This window comes from Colobus angolensis, unplaced genomic scaffold (genome assembly GCF_000951035.1).
Source record: "Colobus angolensis palliatus isolate OR3802 unplaced genomic scaffold, Cang.pa_1.0 Scaffold132, whole genome shotgun sequence".
Lineage (NCBI taxonomy): Eukaryota > Metazoa > Chordata > Mammalia > Primates > Cercopithecidae > Colobus > Colobus angolensis.
The window spans coordinates 581,409-603,999 of record NW_012114400.1 but is presented as its reverse complement, the minus strand read 5'-3'; the positions used below and the strand labels follow the sequence as shown (position 1 = coordinate 603,999).

General features: G+C 35.5%; 1 protein-coding gene across 6 annotated transcripts; it reads right to left on the bottom strand.

The window, feature by feature from the left end:
- Nucleotides 1-1,089: 1,089 nt before the first annotated feature.
- On the bottom strand, nt 1,090-22,591 carry TSEN15 (TSEN15 tRNA splicing endonuclease subunit). 6 transcript variants are annotated; one of them, XR_001000874.1, is made up of 6 exons: nt 22,365-22,591; nt 19,781-19,862; nt 19,345-19,480; nt 4,576-4,690; nt 2,997-3,138; nt 1,090-2,467 (listed from the first exon to the last, which is right to left on the bottom strand). XR_001000874.1 is itself a non-coding variant. In XM_011934162.1 (5 exons), the coding sequence occupies exons 1-5, from the start codon at nt 22,497-22,499 to the stop codon at nt 2,447-2,449; spliced, it is 528 nt and encodes a 175-aa protein (XP_011789552.1). In that variant the 5' UTR covers nt 22,500-22,591; the 3' UTR covers nt 1,090-2,446. The 6 variants fall into 6 exon arrangements, 5 of the variants coding, with proteins under 5 accessions (XP_011789552.1, XP_011789553.1, XP_011789555.1 ...); XM_011934162.1 differs by lacking the exon at nt 4,576-4,690 and having other exon boundaries at nt 2,985-3,138; XM_011934163.1 differs by lacking the exon at nt 4,576-4,690.

The following is a 22,591-nucleotide window of genomic DNA, read 5'->3' as shown; positions in this document are numbered from 1 at the left end:
TTATTCATGTTAGGATGTATCTGGCTGGCTTTGGACAGAACAACTTTGGTCAAGTACACAGGGAACATTCTGAAATAGAGTAAACATAGCAAGACATACAGCAGGATTGAATCCTAGTTTTAAAGAGTTGAGAAAGCACCTTTCAGAGCCAATCCCAAATGACACTTTCGGTTTTGTAGTTATATAGGAGCCCACTGGTCAACAGATCTGACACACAAATCTGACATTCATTATCCTTACACTTCTTTCTGAAAATGCTATTCTCTAGAATTATAATGAAAGACCTCAAAATGAATCAAAGGAGAGACTTAAGAAATCAAGAGACCCTAAGAATTAATCATAAACTATTTTAGGATTCTTAGACCTGCAAATTTTCCACTAGAGTCACCAAAACACATATTGTTCTGAATAGGTGCATCTTCATGTCTTCTGGGGAAGCAGAGGGAGCCTGAAGGAGTTATGGAGACCTCTCACCAAGAATAAAAGTGAAATTCAAATACCATCAAAGGAAGGAGTCACAAATGACTACAGATGAAGAATGATGCTTTATACTATTTTGTGATGGTCCTAATTTTCATCATTTTTCCATTCTTGTTATTGTTGTTTCCTAATCAGCCATGAAACCCTAGTGTGTAGGCAGGACCTATGACCTGCTTCCAACCAACAGAATATGGCAAAGGTGATGGGATGTATGTGATTACATTATATAAGATTATACAGTCCATCTTGCTGAGACTCTCCTTTGGTGGCTTTGAGAAAGCAACCAGTTATATTGAGAAGGCCCATGTGGCAAAGAGTTGAGAGTGGCCTCCTGCCAACGGCACATAAGCACTGAGCACTCTCAAGGAACTGAAGGCTACTAATAACCATGTGGGTGAAAAAGCTGACCCCTCCCCAGTCAAGTCTCAGATGAGACTGGAGCCCTGCCCAACACCTTGACTGTAGCCTCACAGAGGACTCAACTAATCTGTGCCCGGGTCCCTTACCCACAAAAACTATAAGATAATAAATGTGTGCTGTTTTAAGTTGCTACACTTGTGGTAATATTATTTTGCAATGATAGATAACTAATACAGATTTCAAGACACCTTTTAATTTTAAAACATTTTTATTATAAAAGAAATACAAATAAAAACATTAAGACAAAGTCATCCATTTTCTGCCTCCCATCCCACTATAACTGGTTAGTAATTTGATTTACTTTGTTATCTTTTTATAGAATGCTTGGTCTGTTATTTCAGCCATGATTACATCCACTCATACACTTTTACATCTTGCAATTTTTACTTAATGTAACATTTTCATGCTTTTAATAATATTCATTACTAATTTTTAGTAAGTACATTATGTACCATTTGTATATATCTGTTTATTGACTATTTCTTAGATGCAGGGACGCAAACTATGGCACCATATTTGTAAATAAAGTTTTACTGGAACAAAGCCATGCCCATATTGTTTATGTATTGTCTGTGGCTGCTTTTGTGCTTCACACAGCAGTGTTGACAAGTTATGACAGAGAGAGTAGGTTTAAAAACCTAAAATAGTTACTTTCTGGCCCTTTATAGAAAAAGTTTGCCAATCTTTACCCCAAACTTTAAAGTGGTTTATAATTTGGGCTACTAAAAGTAATGTCACTTGGAATATCTTTGTGCATATAATTTTTCATACTTTGTACAATTTGAGAGACATTAACAAAAGTGGAATAACTGGGTCTAATTAATGAAGACATTTTTAAGGTTGATACTCTCCCACACTCTTGTAACATTCAAGCTATGATATGTGATAAGAATGAAAAGGATAGCCCAGAACTCTTGTAGGTAACATGTCTCTGGTCCCTGTTACTCAAGACACTTAAGTTTACACTCTGGATGAACGTATTTTGAGTTTTGATTTAAAGTTAACCAAAAAAGAGAAATAACAGTAATTGCAACAGGAAGACCAATTGAAAGAAATCTTTTACTTTCTACTGGAGAGGAAAATGCAGACAGAAGTAGGTGACAAGGTATATCTAAAATGCCATTCTAACACAGCTGCAGTGGCCAAAATGCACTGGGGAGAGTTGAGTAAGAAAAAGAGATGGCGGTCTCAACAATGAGCTGGCAGTGGCAGCAAGAAACAAAGAGAAAACTACGAGTGTGGGATGACTAAAGCAGCAGACAGGTCCCACCCATTTGAACACATCCTAGGCATAAATCTGTATACAACTGTAATTAAACTGTCTCTAGATAAGAAAGTTTTAAAGAAATCACTCTATTTTTTAAGAAGGAGAAAGTCTTCTATCTAGGGAAGTTTTATTCTTCAGAATGAAAACCTTATGGAATAGGGAAGTCAATCCTCACTATCTAAGTCAACCCTGACTATCTCTGAGATAAAAGATGAAGCAGTCTGATGGTTCTCAAATCCAATCTTGTATGAATAAAACAAGCATCAGGAAACATAGATGTCAGCTACTAAGAGAAATATTCTGAAAAAAAAAAAAAAAGATCAGGATGGACTTTTCTCCAATAAACAATGTAATCCAAAAGCAAAATTAGAAAGCTATTTAATGTAATTATCCAAATTATGCCAACAAAGTATGTAAAGAAATCACACATAGCATATTTATCTTATTAAAATGTTCCTGTAAAAATGTCAACCAATTTAACATTTCTTAAAGAAGCATTTTTTTAGTTACAACTATTATTAGCCTTTACATTCCACCTCAGTTACTCACTAAATAATTAAATGCATGATGACTTCATAAAATACTTTGGAAAACCATGAAATTCTCCATAGAGTAAGGAAATCAATTTTTTTGCAACAATAACTAGGAACATGCTACTTTGAACAAAATATAACCAATTTTCTGAGGTATGAAAATCAAGACTTTTTTTCTTGAATTTTCCCTATGGCAAAGGAAGTGGCAGTTCTGTGAATGACTTGAGTCACACTTAAAATCATGTCATAACTTTCCTCTTTTTGTACTTCTTGCTGTCAGTTACCTCAAAACTGACCTGAGGGTCTGGCAGCATAAATCCATCAGTAAGTTTATAATAGACTATTGTAGAATCAGACTCCACTATGGCCAAAGTAAAAGACATCGGCAAATCTGGATCACCTTGCAATTTTCGAGATGCCTTCAAGATCTCCCTTATCCTGAAAATAAAGTCACAACATACTTAGGAGTTGCGGTCACTCAATTAGACGAGATGAGACACAGAAGAAAGCACTAGAAAACTTGAAAACAGGTCACAAGAAACCAAATTGAAGTACAAAGAGAAAAAATAATTTTAAAAAATAACATCAGAAGCTTCTGGTATAGTATCAAATAAGTTTAACATACACATAATTGGAATCACAGAAGGAAAGGAAAGAGAATGGTATAGAAATAGTTGACAGTTTTCCAAAATTTATGTCTCTGAATCTGAAGTATATCTTTTATAGACAGCATATAGTTGGATCTTGTTTTTATATCCAATCTGAAAATCTCTGCCCTTTTGAGTGTTTATTCAAATTTAAAATTAACATTGGTATGGTTGGATTCACGCCTGCCATTTAGCTATCTGTTTTCTATATATCACGTCTTTTTTCTTCCTCTCACCCTCCTTTATCACCTTGTTTTTCTATTAAATAGGTATTTTCTAGTACGCCATTTTAATTAATAAATTTTTTTTTTACTATAGTTTCTTGAGTTTCTTAGTGGTGACTCTAGAGATTACTATTGCGTCTTAGTTTATCACAATTTCTCTCAGCTTAACACTAACTTGATTCTAAAAAAATATAGAAACTGCTCCAATAGAGCTTTATTCCTTTCCTCCTCCTTTATGCTATTATTGTCATATACATTTATATATTTAAACCCAGTAATATAGTGTTATAATTATTACTTTATATAATTTTCTTTTTATAAAGTTAAGAGGAGAAAGGAAAATATATTAGGGTCTTTTTACATTCACATATTTAATATTTCAGGTATTCTTCATTTCTTCACATAACTATCTGGTGTCACTGTTTACTCCAATATAGCTTCATTCGTTCCCCCATCCTTTGTGTTAATACTGTCATAGAAGTTACTTCTTAACCTGCTATAAGCCTGGTCAGTTGATTTTTGACAAAGGTACAAAGGCAATTCAACGGAGAAAGTCTTTTCAAGGATACTTGAAATGAAGATAGTAGTACACCCTTATGTCTACACGTAAGATTATTATATGAATCAATTAAATGGCATATATGAAAAGACTTCATAAACTGTCAAAACTGTCAAATGGTCATATTATGTAGTATATATACCAGCTTTGCTACCTTGCAAATTGGGATATAATATTTATAGATAACCCTGCCTCCATGATTATTGCTAAAACTGAATACTAACCCAAACGTACTAAGGTACACTGTGCCATTAGTGGAAATACAGAAAATGTTTATTTTCTGAAACAGTCTGAATCCCAGACATTGACTTAGTCTTTAAAAAATTATTTCCACCTATGCTGAACTATATTACAATTAGCTAGATTCTTATTCATAAGAATGATTTACTTTAGAGAAAGATATTCTGATAAAACAACTATAGATATTAATCAGAAACTTCATTACTCAGCACTGATGGGAAATCACACTGTGATAAAAGGCAGCATATCACAATTGCTTCTTCAACGCAAATCTTTTAGTAGCTAAGTATTTTCCTTCTTCAAAAGTGGCACACCAATATCTAAATTAATAATAATAGAAAAAGATCAATTTTTATAGGCTGTCCATCTTGAACTAATTTTTTTCTACAAAGATGGAAAAGATGGAAAAGAAGAAACAGATAATGGATCAACTAAAATTTTAACTTATCTAAATCTTTTGTTGTCAGCATGTATCATGATTACTTCACAGTATGCAATATACATAAAACCCAGTATATAATACACATAAAGCCACTTCAATCCCACAAGATAAATTTCTCTAAACATCCCCAACTGGTAGACTGTGATGAGAATGGGACACAGACAAGAAGGAAGCCTGTTAACACAACTTTGACACATTTTCCATTTCTGAAGATATAATGTTATTTAAATCAGAAGGTGTGTTTGTATGTGTGTGTGTGTGTGTGTGGGGGGGTGTTCCCTAAGGAAAACTATATGGGAATTCTAGCCCATATATTGAAATTTAGAATAGAAATTTCCATCTTATTCACTACTCTTTTTCCGTTCTCAATTTATATTTGTTTCTGGAGTTCTTTGATTTAAGCGGCAAAACATTTTCATACTTACCCCAAATACCCACGCAGGAAACCCTAACATTTGAAAACTAACTCTGAGTTGTAAAAGGGGTTTTGTTTTCAGAGTTGAGAGAAATCACTGTCAAAAATGAAATGTAAGTTCCCATTTCTAAGGCCTTGTTTATGGTACTAGGCTGGCGGGGGGCAGGGATTGTGAATTACTAGTGAATCTTCTCGGTAGTAACAGAAAAAAATAGTTTATCTGCCTCTGTTACTCAAAGTACACTCCAGAAGTCTCACACAGTTTCTTGTTCAGGATCTCTTCTAGTCGATTTTTCAAGTATGTTTAAAGCAAAGCCATCATCTTTTCCTCAACAAACAAGAATAAGACCTTTCTTGTTTGCTTCCATTATAGGATACTGCATAAAATTCTACAAATGTTTACTTTGCCTTTTGGTCAACAGGTTATACTTTCTCAATCTATTAATAATAACAGTAACAAAAGATTCTGAAGTTCTTAAAAAACCACATATGATTGTAAAGATCCCAAGAACATTTAAGTATCACCAGACTATAATCTCACTTAATTTCTAACAAGCTTATGGCTTGAAATCTTACTTTAGAAATGACAGAATATTTCCTTATATGTATAAATTTTAATAGCTCAGTTCTTTGGAAAAATATTGTGACAACATTAGAAATATTGTATGTTTCATCACACAAATCTACAATAATAAACGACAAAATTCTTTATAGTTCATACTGGATAGAAATCAACATATGAAAAATATAACCTATGTATTAATAATAACAGTTTCAAGTTTTAAACTCAGTTATATCTAAAGGGAAAAATCCCACCTAAAGAAAAATACATATCAAAAACAATAGCTATTTTATTAACAGTAACAAAATTTGATGCTCACAACAGGTTTTTCCTTCTCATAACTGTTCACAGAGGAGCTCTGTGTACAGAAAAAAAAGTGATTCTAGAGCTTCATATATCTAACTTGAAAACAAGCCTGAAGCAAATACACAGTTAATACTATTTGGCTAATACCTTCAGTCCAAGATATTTAAATGCTTTCCATAAGTCTTAGCATTGATTTTTCTGTAATGATTCTAAAACAGAGACTAAGTAATCTCTGGAGATTTACAAAGAGGACAAAAAGTTGAAGACTACATTACTTTTAACTTCAAATGCTATTGAAATGAATGTATCATGGGTTAAAAGTAGTATTAATTTCAACCCATAGAAAGTATCTCCTTCTTTCCTCTTCAATGTGGTCAAATAATATACGCTATAGCCTTATTAGTAAAAGAGAATAACTCCTTGATTTGCCTCATTATGATATAATGGAATGACATACCATAATGTAACTCTGAAACATAATGCAAAATTAAGCTGGTGCCAGAGGCACCAAAGAAGCATTATTCATCCACAGGCTCAGTTCCAAAGAAAAGTTTCAGGGATAACAGACCTCCTCCTTGAAATTCATGCCAATGCCTTCCTAGTAAAAAATCAAGGCAGCTAAAATTCCAAGGGGGTTTACTGAACAATCAAGCTATCCACCCCAGTGGGAAGTCATTCTGTAATAAACTGCAAGCTTTTTTTTAAGGGTAAGAGAAAAACAAATGCTGTATCAGTTAAAAGAAGCTGTCAGAATTGAGGGTTTCACCAGCAGCAGATTTCTAACAGAGGTAAGGTGAGGACACATATCCTAATATGCAGAGAGGCCAAATGACAGAAGTCATTTTGCAGTTATGAGACTTCAGGACTCAAATAAAATAGTGGTCATTATAATGAATTTGTAATAAGGATTATGCTTTCAGAAAGTGGCAATATTTTTCCATTACAGGGAAATAATAATGGACGGTCCTTCAAGAAAGTATGTAGCATTTGTGGATTAAATCTCATATCTAAGAATATCTGCAGAGACGTTCTAAAGAAAGAACTAGTTCTAGTAACCCTTTACTCCAGAATTAATGTAAGTCCTTTTCCCAAGGCACTAGGGAAAACGAGGGGTGAAAGGGCAGAGAGAATATAAATGAAAAGAAATTCAACTAAAAAGTAAAGAGGTTATTCATAACATTGGCAGGTTACAATGTAAAGCATGGAAAATGGTGATAAATCCTGCAAGTGGATGGATTTTGCAGACACATGTGTGTGTATGTATATGTGTGTGTGTGTGTGTGTGTGTGTGTATTTTATTTTATTTTTTTTTGAGAGAGTCTCGCTCTGTCACCCAGGCTGGAGCACAGTGGTGTGATCTTGGCTTGCTGCAACCTCCACCTCCTGGGTTCAAGCGATTCCTTTGCTTCACTATGCCTCCCAAGTAGCTGGGACTACAGGCACACACCACCACACCAGCTAATTTTTTGTATTTTTAGTAGAGACGGAGTTTTGCCATGTTGGCCAGGTATCGAACTCCTGACCTCAGGCGATCTGTCTGCCTCAGCCTCCCAAAGTGCTGGGATTACAGGCATAAGCCACTGTGCCTGGCAGATTTTGCAGATATTCTAATTTTTTGGAAACTCTTAAAAGGTTGCTTATAGTATATTCTTATGATCTTTAAGGTATTATTTAGCAAATCTCTGCTGCAGGAACACAGTTAGCCTAAGATAGCTTACCCAATCTTTCAACAAAGACTTACTCAGCACCATGTACCAGGTACCAGGTTAGACCCTAGGGATATACCAATAAACAAAACAAAGTTCTCACTTTTAGGGAACTTACTTTCTAGTGGAGGAAAACAGACAGTAGATAATCAAAGAAAACCAAATACGCAATAGGTTGACTAGCATTAACATAGCAAGTGTTTTAAAGGAGGACCACTTAGTAGGTCCAGGAGGTGAGATAATAGCAGCTTAAGCGAGAGTGGTAACAGTTGTAGAGAAGTGGTAAGAAATGGACAGATTCTGGATGTATTTTTAAGGAACTGACAGGGTTTACTGATAAATTAATTTGGGGGTATGAGAAAATGGAAGAATAAAACTAAGAGATTATAGCAAGGTTACAAGATACAAGGATGATATACAAAAGTCCACTGTATTCCTATATATCAGCAATAAACAACTGGAATTTGAAATTAAAAACAAAACACCATTTACATTAGCTTCATAAAAGATAAACATTTAGGTATAAATCTAAAAATATTTACAGGATGTATGTGAGGAAAACTGCAAAACTCTGATGAAAGAAATCATAGGAGATCTAAATAAATCAAGAGATAGTCCATATTCCTGGATACCAATTCTTCTCAATGTGATCCACAGTAAGTGCAATATCATTCAAAATCCCAGCATGTTGTTTTGTAGATATTAACAAGCTGATTCTAAAATTGATACAGAAAGGCCTAAGAGTCAGAATATCCAAAAAATGTTAAAGAACAAAGTGAGAGGACTGATTTTATCTGACTTTAAGACCTATTACAAACCGGGCACAGTGGCTCACACCTGTAACCCCAGCACTTTAAGAGGCTAAGGCAGGAGGATCACTTGAGGTTAGGAGTTTGAGACCAGCCTGGCCAACATAGTGAAACCCTGCCTCTACTAAAAATACAAAAATTAGCCAGACATGGTGGCACGCACCTGTAGTCCCAGCTACTCAAGAGGCTAAGGCATGAGAATTGCTTGAACCCAGGAGGCAGAGGTTGCAGTGAGCCGAGATTGTGCCTTTCCACTCCAACTTGGGCACAAGAGTGAGACTCCATCTCAAAAAAAACACACAAAGAAAAAAAAAAAAAGACCTATCGTAAAGCTATAGTAGTCAAGATCATGTGGTATTGGTTAAGGAACAGATAGGTCAATGGAATAGAGAGCTCAGAATTTACCCACATAGTCAATTGATCTTTGACAAAAAAAACAAAAGCAATTTGATGAAGAAAGAAACATTTTTTCAACAAATGGTGCTAAAGTAACTGGATATTCACCTGGAAAAAATCAGTCTAAACACTGACCTTATATCTTTCATAAAAATTAACTCAAAATGGATCACAGACCTTAATGTAAAATGCAAAACTATAAAACTTCTATAAGACAAAATAGGATGCCTTGGATTTGGTGATGAGTTTTTAGATAAAATATCAAAAGCATGATCCAGGAAAAAAAATTATATCAGATTCTATTAAAATTTAAAACTTCTGTTCTGCAAAACACAATGTTAAGAGAATGAAAATATAAGCCATGGATTGGGAGAAAATATTTGTAAAACACATATCTGATAAAGGACTTGCATTCAAAATATACACAGAACTCTTGAAAGTTAACAAAAAGAAAACCGAATTTAAAAATGGGCAAAAAATCTGAACAGACACCTCATATGTGGCAAATAAGCATATGAAAAGATGTTTAACATTATATGCCATTAGGAAATCGCAAGAAGTTAAAAAAGCGGCAATGAGATGCCACTGTGTGCCCACTAGGGTAGCTAAAACCCAAAATGCCATGCTAGCAAGGATACATATTGCTGAGTGAAAGCCAATCTGAAAGGCTACATACTGTATTATTCCAGCTATATGCCATTCTGCAAGAGACAAAACAACACAGAAAGTAAAAAGTTCAGTGGCAGCCAGGGGTGGGCTTGGGGGTGAAGAGAGGGATGAATAAATGAAGCACAGGGAATGTTTATGGCACTGAAACTATTCTGTATGTGACGATGAATACATGACATTATGCATTTGTCAAAAACCATAGAATTGTGCAATAAAAAAAACCCTAATGTAAATGACAAATTTCAGTTTATAATAATAATAATGTATGAATATTGGTTAATTGTAACAAATATACCATACTAACACAAGGATGTTAATAACAGGGGAAACACTGCTCGACTGGGACTTAGATGGGAAATCTCTGTACAATCTGCTCAATTTTTTCTGTAAATCTAAAATTGGTCTAAAACACAAAGTGTGCGTGTATGTGTGTGTGTGTGTGTGTGCATACATTTTAAAATGACTCTAAGGTTTTTGGCCTGAGCTTCAGAATGAATACAGTTGCCATTTATTGACATAAAGAAAACTACAGAAGGAGAAAGTATAGGAGCAAATCAAGATTTCTTTTTGGACATGCTAATTTGAGATGCCTTTTTAGATCGCAGTAGAGATGTCAAATAGGCAGTTACGTATATGAGTCTGAAGTTCATGGAAGAGGGTGAGATGGAGAAAAAAATTTGGGAGTCATCAGTATATCGATGATATTTAAAACCTTGGAACCAGATGATGCTGCTTAGGGAGTGAGTACAATGAAGATAAAAGCTCAGATGACTGAGCCCTAGTCACTTAACCTCCTCAAATCCCCAAATTAGGTGCTTGCATTAATAGCTAAACATCGATATCCTCACACATTTGCACATTGTAATTGGTATCCATTACAGAAAACAGAAACAAGCATTACAATTCCTAATATCCTGACTCAATCTTCTCACCTTTGTTTCAGGATTTCCTAAAGATTTTGTAGTGGCAAATTCTTGATTTAATTTTCTCTTACCTTTGACTTCCTTAATCCTTAAGAGGTTGCTTTTCCTGAACTGTTACTTCCCAGGAGGAGAGTTGTTTGTTTTTTTCGTATTTTTTCTATGTCTGTCTCTCCTTTCCTCCACTCCTTTTCTCTCCATTCCCATCTCTGTTGTATCACACATACCCACTCCTCCTTCTCCACCCACCCCACACCAATCTAGGGCTTCTCACCAACTGCAGGCAGGTACTCTCTCTGTCATTACTACATACCCAGTCATAATGAACTACTGGCAAATTTCAGGCCCTCTCAGCCCTCAAGACCTTGCTCATATTATTACTTTAACCAGGGCATCCATTCCCATCCTTGTTCCTGCATATTTCAAACATCTTGTCCTCCAGTAAGTTTTTCCAGACTCTCTCATCTCTTTATCCCACCAGTTGAAGTTAGGTCTCCTCCCTCTGTGGTCTTCCTCAGTACCCTGTACATATCTGTCATTACATTTATCACACTGGATGTAAATGTCTGTCCACCTCAGCTCTAGACTGTGAGCATCTTGTAGGCAAAGTCTATGATATTTTGTACCCCTTGAACCCAGGCAGCCAATAAATAAATAAGCAACTTAGAAAATACTGGAATAATTTGCAATTTACCTTTTAATTCTATCCTAAAACCAAATTTTGCCTCTAGATAGTATATAATTATGTTTATATTCATTATATTTAAATAAAAAGTATAATTAAATACATTTATAACATTTTTAGTGAAGGGTAAGACCAGTAAATAAACTTTTAATTTTCCCTACACATCTCAGTGTATTAAAATATTAGTTTTTTTCTTCTCCCTATGAAAACACAAAGGCAATGGATTTAAAAATAAATAATTTGTCCACTTATATTATCTGGGTTACTGCTATGATAATACAAACAGCTAATAAAAAGTTCTTTAATCATGTCCTTTAAAAAAAGAAAAATTACTAATGACAGTCTTTAAAAGCTATATTGGGAAAAATTAATTCTGACAAAGAAAAAATAACTAAAATTCACTGGATTCAATGTATGAGAAAAAGAGAGTACATTCTTTTGAAAACAACATTGAGGGAAATAGGATGTGATATGCATTAATAAGCTAAGCATCAGATTAAGCAAAGCACCTCAGGCTAGGAATCCCAACTTTGGCTCTGACATTCATTTCTAATGTGCAGAGAATTATTTTCACTTCTCTTAAGGCATAAATTCCTTCAACTGTACAATAATCTTGCCAAAATAATTTTATTCAAACCAACTTTTAAAAGCTCTTAGACTTTTAGTTTCATGGTAGCTGAGCTTGCAGAGGAGCAATTTGGTAATTGAATGTTTACATCTTTTTCTAAACTTCTCAAGTAATATGCGGATGCCAAGAAGAACTTTTGAAATATTTTTGTCTTAGATAAGATGGCTGAGTGTATTCAATTTAGAAAGGTTACCAACTGCCATGAAACAATAAAAACAAAAGAAATGCCACTATTTGGGGTCCTAGGGGAACAAAACGGTGATGGGAGAGGCTCCATTCTCCCATCCACTATTCTTCTCTGACACTGAGAAGAAAGAACCATTTATAATTTCGTCAGGTTTGAAAGGATGAATGATTCACATATTACTAAAGAAGGAACTACAATCCTTTGGGGGAAAAAAAAGGAGATTAAGTTTTAGAAAGCTGTATCTTAACTGTGCCTAGATTTTATAATTGTACTCAGCTTTTTTTAAACTTATATATAACCACAGATGAGCTTAAAATATGGCAACTAAGGTTTTCCCACCTCTTGTATCTTACTGAAGAAACAAAATTTACATTGGAATTGGGAGGAGACATAGAGCCTATGAGGGGGAAAAAAAAACCCTACCAGTAGTTAAAGACTAGAAAATCATTTTGTTCCCTTATCATTTGAGTTCCTGTATAAGTCACTTAAGATATTTTCCCATTTGCAACTACCTGTAGTACTACTACTATTACAGAAAAGTGTAATACTATTATCCTAACTTCGGTATAGTATACTTCTACCATTTAGGGCACTTAATAAATACCAACGGACCCAAGGTGGTCCAAAGTGAAGCTAATCAGGCTATCTGAACATAAATTTGACTTCATTTGCAATCTTAGCACTGAAAAAAGATAGGTCACTAGTTTTAGTTAGTATTCCTCTTGTTGTCTCATCTTTAAATCCATCAGATCTCTTTCATCTGTGTGTCTATGAATATGATTTTATTCCATTGCTGTGTCTGAGGAAACTGTACCTCTACAGTCATTTACCAAAGTTGCTTCATGTATTCCTTAGATTCAATATAGCATAGAAACAATCTAGAGTACTCTCCATATGGATGCCATGCAAATATACAATTTAATATGGCATTATAATGCAAACTAAAAATTATTTTACATTAGCTTTAGGAAGTATTTTTAGATGAGAGAAACAAGAAACACTAGCAATTAATTACTTCATACTCCATCAGCAAAATCCTCCCACTAGATAATCAGAAATGGGCACTTTATCAATTGTATTCTCCCACTACAGATCAGGAAATAACATTAAATCAATATTTTCATAAGGACGGTTACACACAAGACCTTCTGAAACTTGAAAAACATCACAAAGTGTTTCAACTGTGATCACATATCATATATAACTGCTTTACAGAAAACATGAATCACAAACCGTACTTATGCTCAAAGTAATGCATTCACTCACAGTGATTCAAATACACATTCACCCTGTAAAGGTATCTGTCTATTCTCTTGCCAGAAAGTATGTATACAAAATCACCAGGCCTGGGAAAGTAAGTGGGAAGCCGACACTAAAAACTGTTCAGGCATTCTTAGAAAAGCACACAGATATAACATTAAACACTGCCTAGAACAATTACCTTTCAAGGAGGCAGAAAATACATATACACCATAAAATAAATAATAAACCATATAAATATACATGCCACTCTGCCACATAACAGTCAAGTGGTGACTGAAACAGTGGGACTATTTGTCATCACTAGGGAAATATTTTATAACTAAGTTGTAGTTAACTATGTAAATGACAGACTTTGGTCCAGTTTTACAAACAACAGATTATAAAATTTGTCTCCTACAATAAAAGAGACAGTTATCAGGCCTTATGTGCTATGCTCTTTGTAAATAATAAGAAATTGTAGCTCCAGGAAACTGCCAACTCCTCTGGTTCTACAGCTATGCATGCCACCCAACTCTCCTACTAATAAAAATGTTATTTAAGGTTTTTTGAGGAATACAAAGCATTTTTTTTTTTTTTTTTGAGACGGAGTCTCGCTGTCTCCCAGGCTGGAGTGCAGTGGCGCCATCTCAGCTCACTACAAGCTCCGCCTCCCGGGTTCACGCCATTCTGCCTCAGCCTCCCGAGTAGCTGGGACTACAGGCGCCTGCCACCTCGCCCGGCTAGTTTTTTGTATTTTTAGTAGAGATGGGGTTTCACCGTGTTAGCCAGGATGGTCTTGATCTCCTGACCTTGTGATCCGCCCGTCTCGGCCTCCCAAAGTGCTGGGATTACAGGCTTGAGCCACCGCGCCCGGTCACAAAGCATTTTTTAAAGCCCTATATTCAAGCAGCTAAGAAGCAGAGTCTAAAATGGTGATTTACAACTGGTGTGCTGAGGTTGGTTGTACACTATGTGGCAAATAATTTTTTCTAACAATAGAGTACTAAAGTTGGTAGGGTGTTTTTAAATATAAAACTAATATTCCTGATAATATTATCAGTCTCACCAGTGATATTCCAACATTTTTTCTTGAGTGAGAGTCAAAAGACAAAGTTAGTGCTAAGAGGTCTTGGGAACAATACATGGGCCAAAGCCCATTATTATTATATAAGAAAGAATAATGGCTACTTTTGGGGGGAAGAAAGATTATGATTGGGATGCGGCACATCGAAAAGTTTGTGAGGTGCCTAGAAAAGTTCTATTTCTTGACTTAGTTATAATTACAAGAATTCTAGATGTTTGCCTTATAACTCATTAATCTATACATTTGTATTGTGTGCTTTTCCGTAACTAGTTTCATTAATAATAAAATATTTTTAAAAACCAATAAAGCAAGAGAAACTCTAATAGCTGTGAGGCTGAGACCCTGGTACAGCTCACTTAATCTTTTATTATCTTTTGGAAAAAGTGGGGGTACAAATAAAAATATACTTTTAACCTCAGCTTTTTGTATGTAAAGTTAGGATAAAACAAACACCCTGTATACCCCTAGGGATTTTGTTGCTGATTTAATGAATGTCTACTTGTAAAAATATTTTGAAATACTTTGAAATTCTGTAACATTCTCTGCAAATGCAAAGTATTCTCAAAACCACATAGAATAAACAACAGCCTCACTTCCTTGCTTAAAGCCCTTCAATGACACCACCCATTTAGCAGTAATTTTCACAGTGTTCTTTATGGAAACCTAAGACTCCATAGACATGCTTCAGGGACAGGGCATCATGTACAGATACGCAGATTGTGCTTTGCACAAGGGTGCCTGGCACAAGTGGATCTAAAAGCTGGCCTTTGCTGTTCACCAAGCCTTGAACTTTAGTGAAGAGACATTTTTCTTTGTATGTCGAGAGGGAGCTCCTTTTCTTAAATTGTTCAGACTCTCTAAGTGCTAGCTGTAGTTCTATTCAAAATTTCCCCATTAAACAGTACCTTATTTTTGTCAAACAATAAAAACAAACTGTCTGAAAGTCTTCTTCAAAGTTAAGATAAATCACAGACACATTTTATATTTGTCATTCCTTGATTTACAAACATACTTGAGCATTCGAGTTCCTCTTCTGTGAGTTGCCTGTTCATATTCTTTGCCCATGTTTCCCATTGGGATTTTTTTTCTGAAGTCACAGAAGCAAATTCTAAATTAATCTGTCAGTTATGCACATGCTATAAATCTTCTCCCAGTCTGTGAAAACTTACACACTGCAAGTGCAAGTATAAACTAGTAATAACCCTTTTGGTAACAATTTAGCAATAACCAGTAAAGATGAAGGGGAAGGGATAGTGTATTTTTATATCATAAAATACACTAAAAGTAAAAATAGATTAAAGTATGCCTACTACCTAAAAGATTGCCCGGTTAAAGACTGAGTAATGAAATCACACATACATACATATATACACACACATTTCCATTTGTTAAAATGTTATTTGCATAGTTTGAATTGAGAAAATGTTATGCACTAAAAGGCATATAAATCTAGTATGTATCAGGCCTCATTTGTGCTACTTTCTATATTAGTATTCTACTGTATAATACAGTTAAGAATATTTATATAAAAACAAGACATAAAGATTTAAGCTCTCTCAGTTATTAAATGCAAGAGCATCAAAATGGCTTACCAAATTATCACTCCAACTAATTCTACTTGAAGAAGAAAACAAGATTTAGCCATTTAAGCTAGAAAAGCATTAATTACCACTTGGAAAATACTAGAAATTAACAATAGAAACAAATTTGTACTTCTAGACTTTTGAAATGCTTTTGATGAAAATAGGCTATTGCTTTCATTAATTTTATTTTTTAGGAATAAATGCACATTAATTTTAAATAGTAGCTCCTTGTCCAAACAAATAACATAACATTAATACTAGCTAGGACAATATTTGTTACAGTAATTAAAAGACAGAAATAATGAGTTCTCAGGAATGAATTAAGACTCTTGGATATAGGATGGCTTGAAAAACATGCTAGTAAAAACCGGAAAGTACTAGTGATTAAATCTGATGTCAACGCTAACAACTATTTGTAATTCTCAAACACAGAAAAAACTCCACAGTAAGGAGCTTCTCAAAGAAGCATATGAATAGACTGATATATTAAAAAACAATTCTCATTATGAATCATAAATCCAAAAAATACTTCATAGAAATCTGCAAATTTAGTTTAATATGTCCTTATGAAATATGCACAATGAAAATAACCAGTTACAGTATCTTTAATTTAGAAGGGATCTTGCATGTACTGGTAATCTAAATCCCTCAATGACAAAAAAAAGACAAGGAAACTGAAACCCAGAGAAATTAGGTGTGTTGCTAAGCATCAAACAAAATGTTAAGTGTTAGTCCCAAGACTAGAAACCAGGTCTTAAGACTTTATAGTCTAGGGTTTTTTCTATTAGACTGCTATATATTCAGTTATAGTCAGCTAGAAAAAATATAAGTATTCATCGACGGTATTCATGCTGGAATTTAAAAGGCTCTGCTCTTTTCCCACTTACATGGCACCCAAATAGAGCTGTGTTTTCATTTGTTCATTCTTCCCATACCCCAGTCTCAGAGGTTTACAGCTCCCCTTTACATGCTCAATATTATTCTCTTCCATCATCCTCTTGAATCCATCCTTCCTCATCTCTCAAGAATCTTGCTCCATCAATAATTGCCATCTCTTTTCTATTTTCAGACTTTCTGTAGGACAGCTCACATGGCAGCTGGCTTCCTTTATAGCAAGCAAGAGAGAGTGCTCAAGATAGAAGCCATAGTCTTTTGTAACCTAATCTTAGAAGTGACATCCCATCATTTTTGCCAAATTTTATTCATTAGAAGCAAGTCACTGAGTCCAGATCTCACTCAGTGGAAGAGAGTTATACAAGGGAGTGAATATCAGAATTATAAGAAGCCATATTAGAAGCTGCCTGCCACAGCTTCTAAAGAAGAAATGCATAAGGGAGGTTTGCTAACCAGATACCAAGACTTCTTATGAAGCAAGCGATTAAGCGATGTGGTATTGGCAAAAGGACAGATAAACTGACTAATGGAATATAATAGAGAACCCAGAAACAAATTAATGCATGTTTGGAACTTTGGAAAATGGCAGAAGTGATATGTCAGATAGTGAGGAAAGGAGGGCCTATTCAGTAAATAGGGGTAGAAAAAGTGGTTATCCACGACAATGGTATCCCTAACCTCCTCTCACACCATTAAAAACAACAAGAACAACAGAACTCTTAGTGAAAATATAGGTGAATATTTTTTAGACCATTAGAAAATATTTCTTAAACTAGACACAAAGACGTTGATTATAAAAGATGGATAAATATGATTATATTCAAATTAAGAACTTATTCATTGAATGACATCTTAAGATAGTGAAAGACAGATTTAAAAACTGGAAAACACAATAAAAAAACTATTAGTGTCAAGAATACATAAAGAATTCATACAAGTCAATGAGAAAACTAAAAACATCCCAATAGGCAAAAGATATGAACAGGTATTTCTTATAAATAATACATATATAAAGAAATATTCAATATTATGAGTGATAAAAGAAATGTAAATTAAGACCACAATGAGAATAATCCATTCTGTTGGCAAAAATTTAAAAGTCTGACAATACTAAATGTGAGAGACAATACAGCTCCAAAGGATCTTATTTACATTGCAGGTGAAAAGTAAATTGAGGCAACGACTTTGAAAGTAGTTTGAAATTATCTCCTAAAGTTAAAACATTAGCAACACTCCATCATCAAGGGAGTGGATGTGAAAATGGGGGTATAATCACACTATGGAATATTATGTGGCAGCCCAAAAAATGCACAAGAATGAATGAATTTTGGCAAAATATTAAGTGTATAAGGTCAGCCTTAAAAGATAAGGTTTTTTAATTAAAGTTAAAAACATCTAAAATTTAAAACTTCCCAATGAACATGGAATTCAGAATGACAGTTACCTCAGGTCAGTGAAAGCACGTTAAAGAAGGGACTTACAAGATTAGATGTTTGTTATTGTCCAAAATCTAGTTTTGCTCTGGGTGATGGTTACAGAGATACTTATTACATTATGAAAAATAACTAAGTAAATAAATAAAAACCAAGCATGAACTAATAATGAGAGTATGTCATGAAACAAAGACATGTTTAACCCAATGCTGTGTACCTGAGTTTTTTAAAAAAAGGTCCCACAAGCTACATGAAACTTTGATTTCAACTTGCATGTTAATCATGCTCTTCACCAACTCCCATATCAAGTATGATTTGTATGACATGGTACATCTTATAATATCTGTTATTTCAAATGTAATGGTCTTACTTCCTTACCAAGAATATAAATATTTCTACCATACATACTGTCTCTGAAAAGTACTGACCATAGAGTAAGTGCTAAATAAATACTTGTTAAATGCTTGATATACTTTGTATATTTGTTGCTGCCCAAATCCCATATTGAACTGTAATCCCCAGTGTTGGAGGTGGGGCCTGGTGGGAGATGTTTGGGTTATAGGGGTAAATCCCTCATGGCAATGAGTTCTCATGAGATCTGGTCATTTAAAAGTGTGTGGAACCTCCCCCTCAACACTCTCTCTCTCTCACTCCTGCTTTTGCCATATGAGGTGCTTGCTCTTGCTTCATGAACTTCCTCCATGATTATAAGCTTCCTGAGGCCTCCCTAGAAGCCGAGTGGATGGCAGCACCATGCTTACTGTAAAGCCTGCAGAACTATGAGCCACTTAAACCTCGTTTTTTTTAAAGAAATTACTCAGTCTCAGGTATTTCTTTACAGCAACGCAAGAATGGCTGAATACAACACTCATATTTAACTTACTCCTCAAATAGCCAAGAGTAAAGCTATGAAACCTGCATCCTAAATTTCTTTAAAAATATTATATCACCACATTTAATGTTTCCTACTGCTTTACTCGGGAAAGGAACTTAGACCAAAATCACGTTCTCACCTGTTATGGCTGAGGGAAGCAGTGATGGGGGTAGGCACCACAGTCTGTAACCCCTCCCCTTCTATCTCAGTACCAACAAGGCAGATGAGCTGGAGTTCTGGTAATCCTACACAGTTTACTTCATGCCAGCTTTTGCCTGAAAGAACATCATTGAATGGACAATAATGTGTATTAAATACAAAAGATAAAAATTCCAAACTTCTACCTAATACTCAGCTGAGCAAATATCACTCATAACACTACCACCTATCTTTGCTTTTCTAATAGTTTCTGTTACTCAATGATTCCCAATGTAAATAAATAAATTGCGAAATTAACAGCAAATGCATAAAAGATTGCTTATTATAATGTTAAGAATGCTATATCCCAATCCAACCCCCCAATAAACTACCCTACCACAGTCCCAATAACAAAACAATATAAACAAACAACTTACTTTCCATGAGATCCAGGTAAACCAAGAATGCTATATAAACTTGAGTGGCATCTCCTATATCTAATTCCATCATTTCTAAATACTGAAAATTAAAACATAATTGTCAAATTGAGAAGGAAAAATTATTTAATATTTTCTTTCAATCAACAAGTAGTCATTACGTATATATAATCTATAAAATTCTTCTAGGTATAGTGGAAGTTAAAATGCAATATAAGGTCTTAGAGATCGCTGTCTCTAAAGAACTTGCGACTGTTAAATACATGCACACTTAAAATTGTTAGGTAAGTAACAATATATGACTGTAAGTGATTAAAAACCATGTAAACGGAATAAAAAATATGACACAGCAGGTCAGAAGAGCTCTACTCAGACGCACTGGTGAAAGCTTTATAGCAGAGGTGAGATGGGATACAAGTTGAGCACTGAAGAACATTATGATTTAAGTAAATGGAGAAGTAGAGTAATAGGGCAGGTAATCACACAAAGGTGGGATTAAGCCACATACATTCAAGGGCCTGTAAAGAAACCTATCTGCCGGCAATAGAGAAACCTTTTTAACAAAATTTGTGTTGGGACATGTTGGTGGGTAATGTGTATTTCCCTAGCCTCTTATTTGCATATGGAGATAATCTGCTAGAGTATCAGTTCTAACCTCTCTACCCACTCTTTCTCACTTTAAGAGTAGGGAATTATTTCATCATTAGATTTTTTAAAAGGGATTGACAAGGAACTAGAGAAAGCTGCTTCTTTCAGACTACTAGTCGGCATAAGGGGAACATTTTCCAGGGGCCTACACCTGCAGGAGAATTCTGAGGCTGCCCAGCTATGCCAGTGACTACGTGGATATGCAGGGCTAATGCTGAGTTGAATTATTAGTAGACCTGCATGGGGACAGGTCCAAAGTCACATTCTCCCATCAGCTTCACTGTAACTGGAAGATACAGTTACAGGAGGATAAGGGTTATTAGTTGTCTACTTCAAACATGTTTTGAAAATAACACCCAAAACAATTTTTGAGCCAGGTTACAAGGCCTTGGTGGTCAAGCTATACGTGTGATTTTATCAATATGGAAACACTGAGGATTTCTAAGCAGGAGAATAATAAAAGTGTGTTTGAGGATAATAAGTCTGATACCATTTCACTGGATGAACCTACATAATTTTCAAATTAACATTAAGGTGAAATTGGAAAAACAAACACCCCCTATTGTTTCATTCTTTTATTTTTCTTCTAAAAATTAATTTGATCCTTCAAGAAGAGAAATCAAAAGGGGAGATTTGATGGTCAAGGTGTATACAGCCATTAACTTGAAAAAGAAAACAATCTACAAGTATATAAACTGAATAACAACACCAAATCTAGATAAGGTTTTAAAAAGTTGTTACTGGTGTTTCATTTACTAAGTACTATACTTATATAGTGCTCTCTGTATGTTGAATGGCTTACAAATATTAATTAATTTAATCCTGTAACAACCCTATAAGTAAGCATAGACTATTAATATCCCCATTTTTCAGGTGAGGAAACTAAGGCATAATGAGATCAAGCAATTTGTCCCAAATTACAAGGTTGATAAGTGACAGAATCAGGATTTAAACTGAGTCTGATTTTGAGTTCATGCTCCTAACCAATATGCTGCCTCTCCATGCTATTGTTTCCCTAAAACGACACTAAATAATATTTCCATGCTATTGTTTCCTTTTCTCACCTTTTGGGAAGATGAAGGGGACAGAGCAGGAAGATAAAATTATGCAAGAGAAGCTGAAAAAGGTTAACTCTTCAAACTTACACCTTCAAATTTTTTCTTGGCTGCTTTCAGATGATTACGAATCATTGCTCTCTAGCAGCAGAAGAGTGCAACTCTGTTAAAGTACCGTACAGACCAGTTTTTGAGTTTCTTACAAAACCCACATCTCCATTCACTGTCTATTCACTGCTTGGAACCTTACTGGTACAAGGCAGTAATGTCTCAAGCAGAAGCAAGCAGGGGACTATCTTTATCTCGTTTGCTGCTAATGTAGAAAAATACACGCAAAATGTGAGTAGCTGTGCTTTGAGCAAGAACCTATTCAAACTTTCGAAGAAATCTGAAATACTAGGAATCTGCACCTTTGTAAAATAAAGATGCACTCTGGGCCCAAGGCTAAGTGTAAACGTGACTGTGCCTAAATCTTTATCATTATGGACCCGCAGACCTTACCCATCGCCCACAAATTGTCTTGCATGGTTACCGTGAGGATTAAATAAATTTATCCCCCAAAGGGGATTTACCTAAATAGCAAAACCTGTGGAGCGCTTATTAGGGTCTCCTGGCTTGAGAGGGGCGGAGTTACTGTCTGGCTCTCAGTTCCAGAATGGCTTTGGCTGGGGGGTTGGGTAAGTGTCGGGGCAATAGTGTAACTTGTTTAAACAAACAAAACCGATGCTGCCTGAGGCTGGCAGTCGTGCACACCGGTCCCCCTCGGTAAGGGGTCGCGCGTCCTCAGTTCTCCCGCTGAGGGAGAAAGAAAGACAGCTGCCTGGGAGTTCTGCCTGGGTTAGGGGCCTGGACGGCGCCCTGCTCCTCTCGCGCCTCCTGACCTTAGGGTGGGTGCCCATCCAGGCGTCCTCGGGGGCCCACGAGGGAGCTCCGCCGCCGTCGCCAAAGCCGCGAACGCCGCCCGGACCCAGGCCGCTGCAGCCAGGGATCGGCTCGGAATCTCCGCGCTCCTCCATGCCGGCTGGTGCGGCGCTCCAGTGGTGCACCACTAACCGCGCCCGGCCAGAAGCCGCGGCACGCGCGCCTGTGAGTTCCGCTTCCCCGAGGC

Coding starts and splice junctions, on each gene's coding strand:
- TSEN15 (XM_011934161.1), bottom strand. CDS start 22,499: ATGGAGGAGCGCGGAGATTCCGAGCCGATCCCTGGCTGCAGCGGCCTG. Junction 19,481..19,780: donor TTACCTGGATCTCATGGAAA/GTAAGTTGTTTG, acceptor ATGTTCTTTCAG/GCAAAAGCTGGCATGAAGTA. Junction 3,139..19,344: donor GCTTCCCTCAGCCATAACAG/GTGAGAACGTGA, acceptor CTTTATTTTCAG/GATAAGGGAGATCTTGAAGG.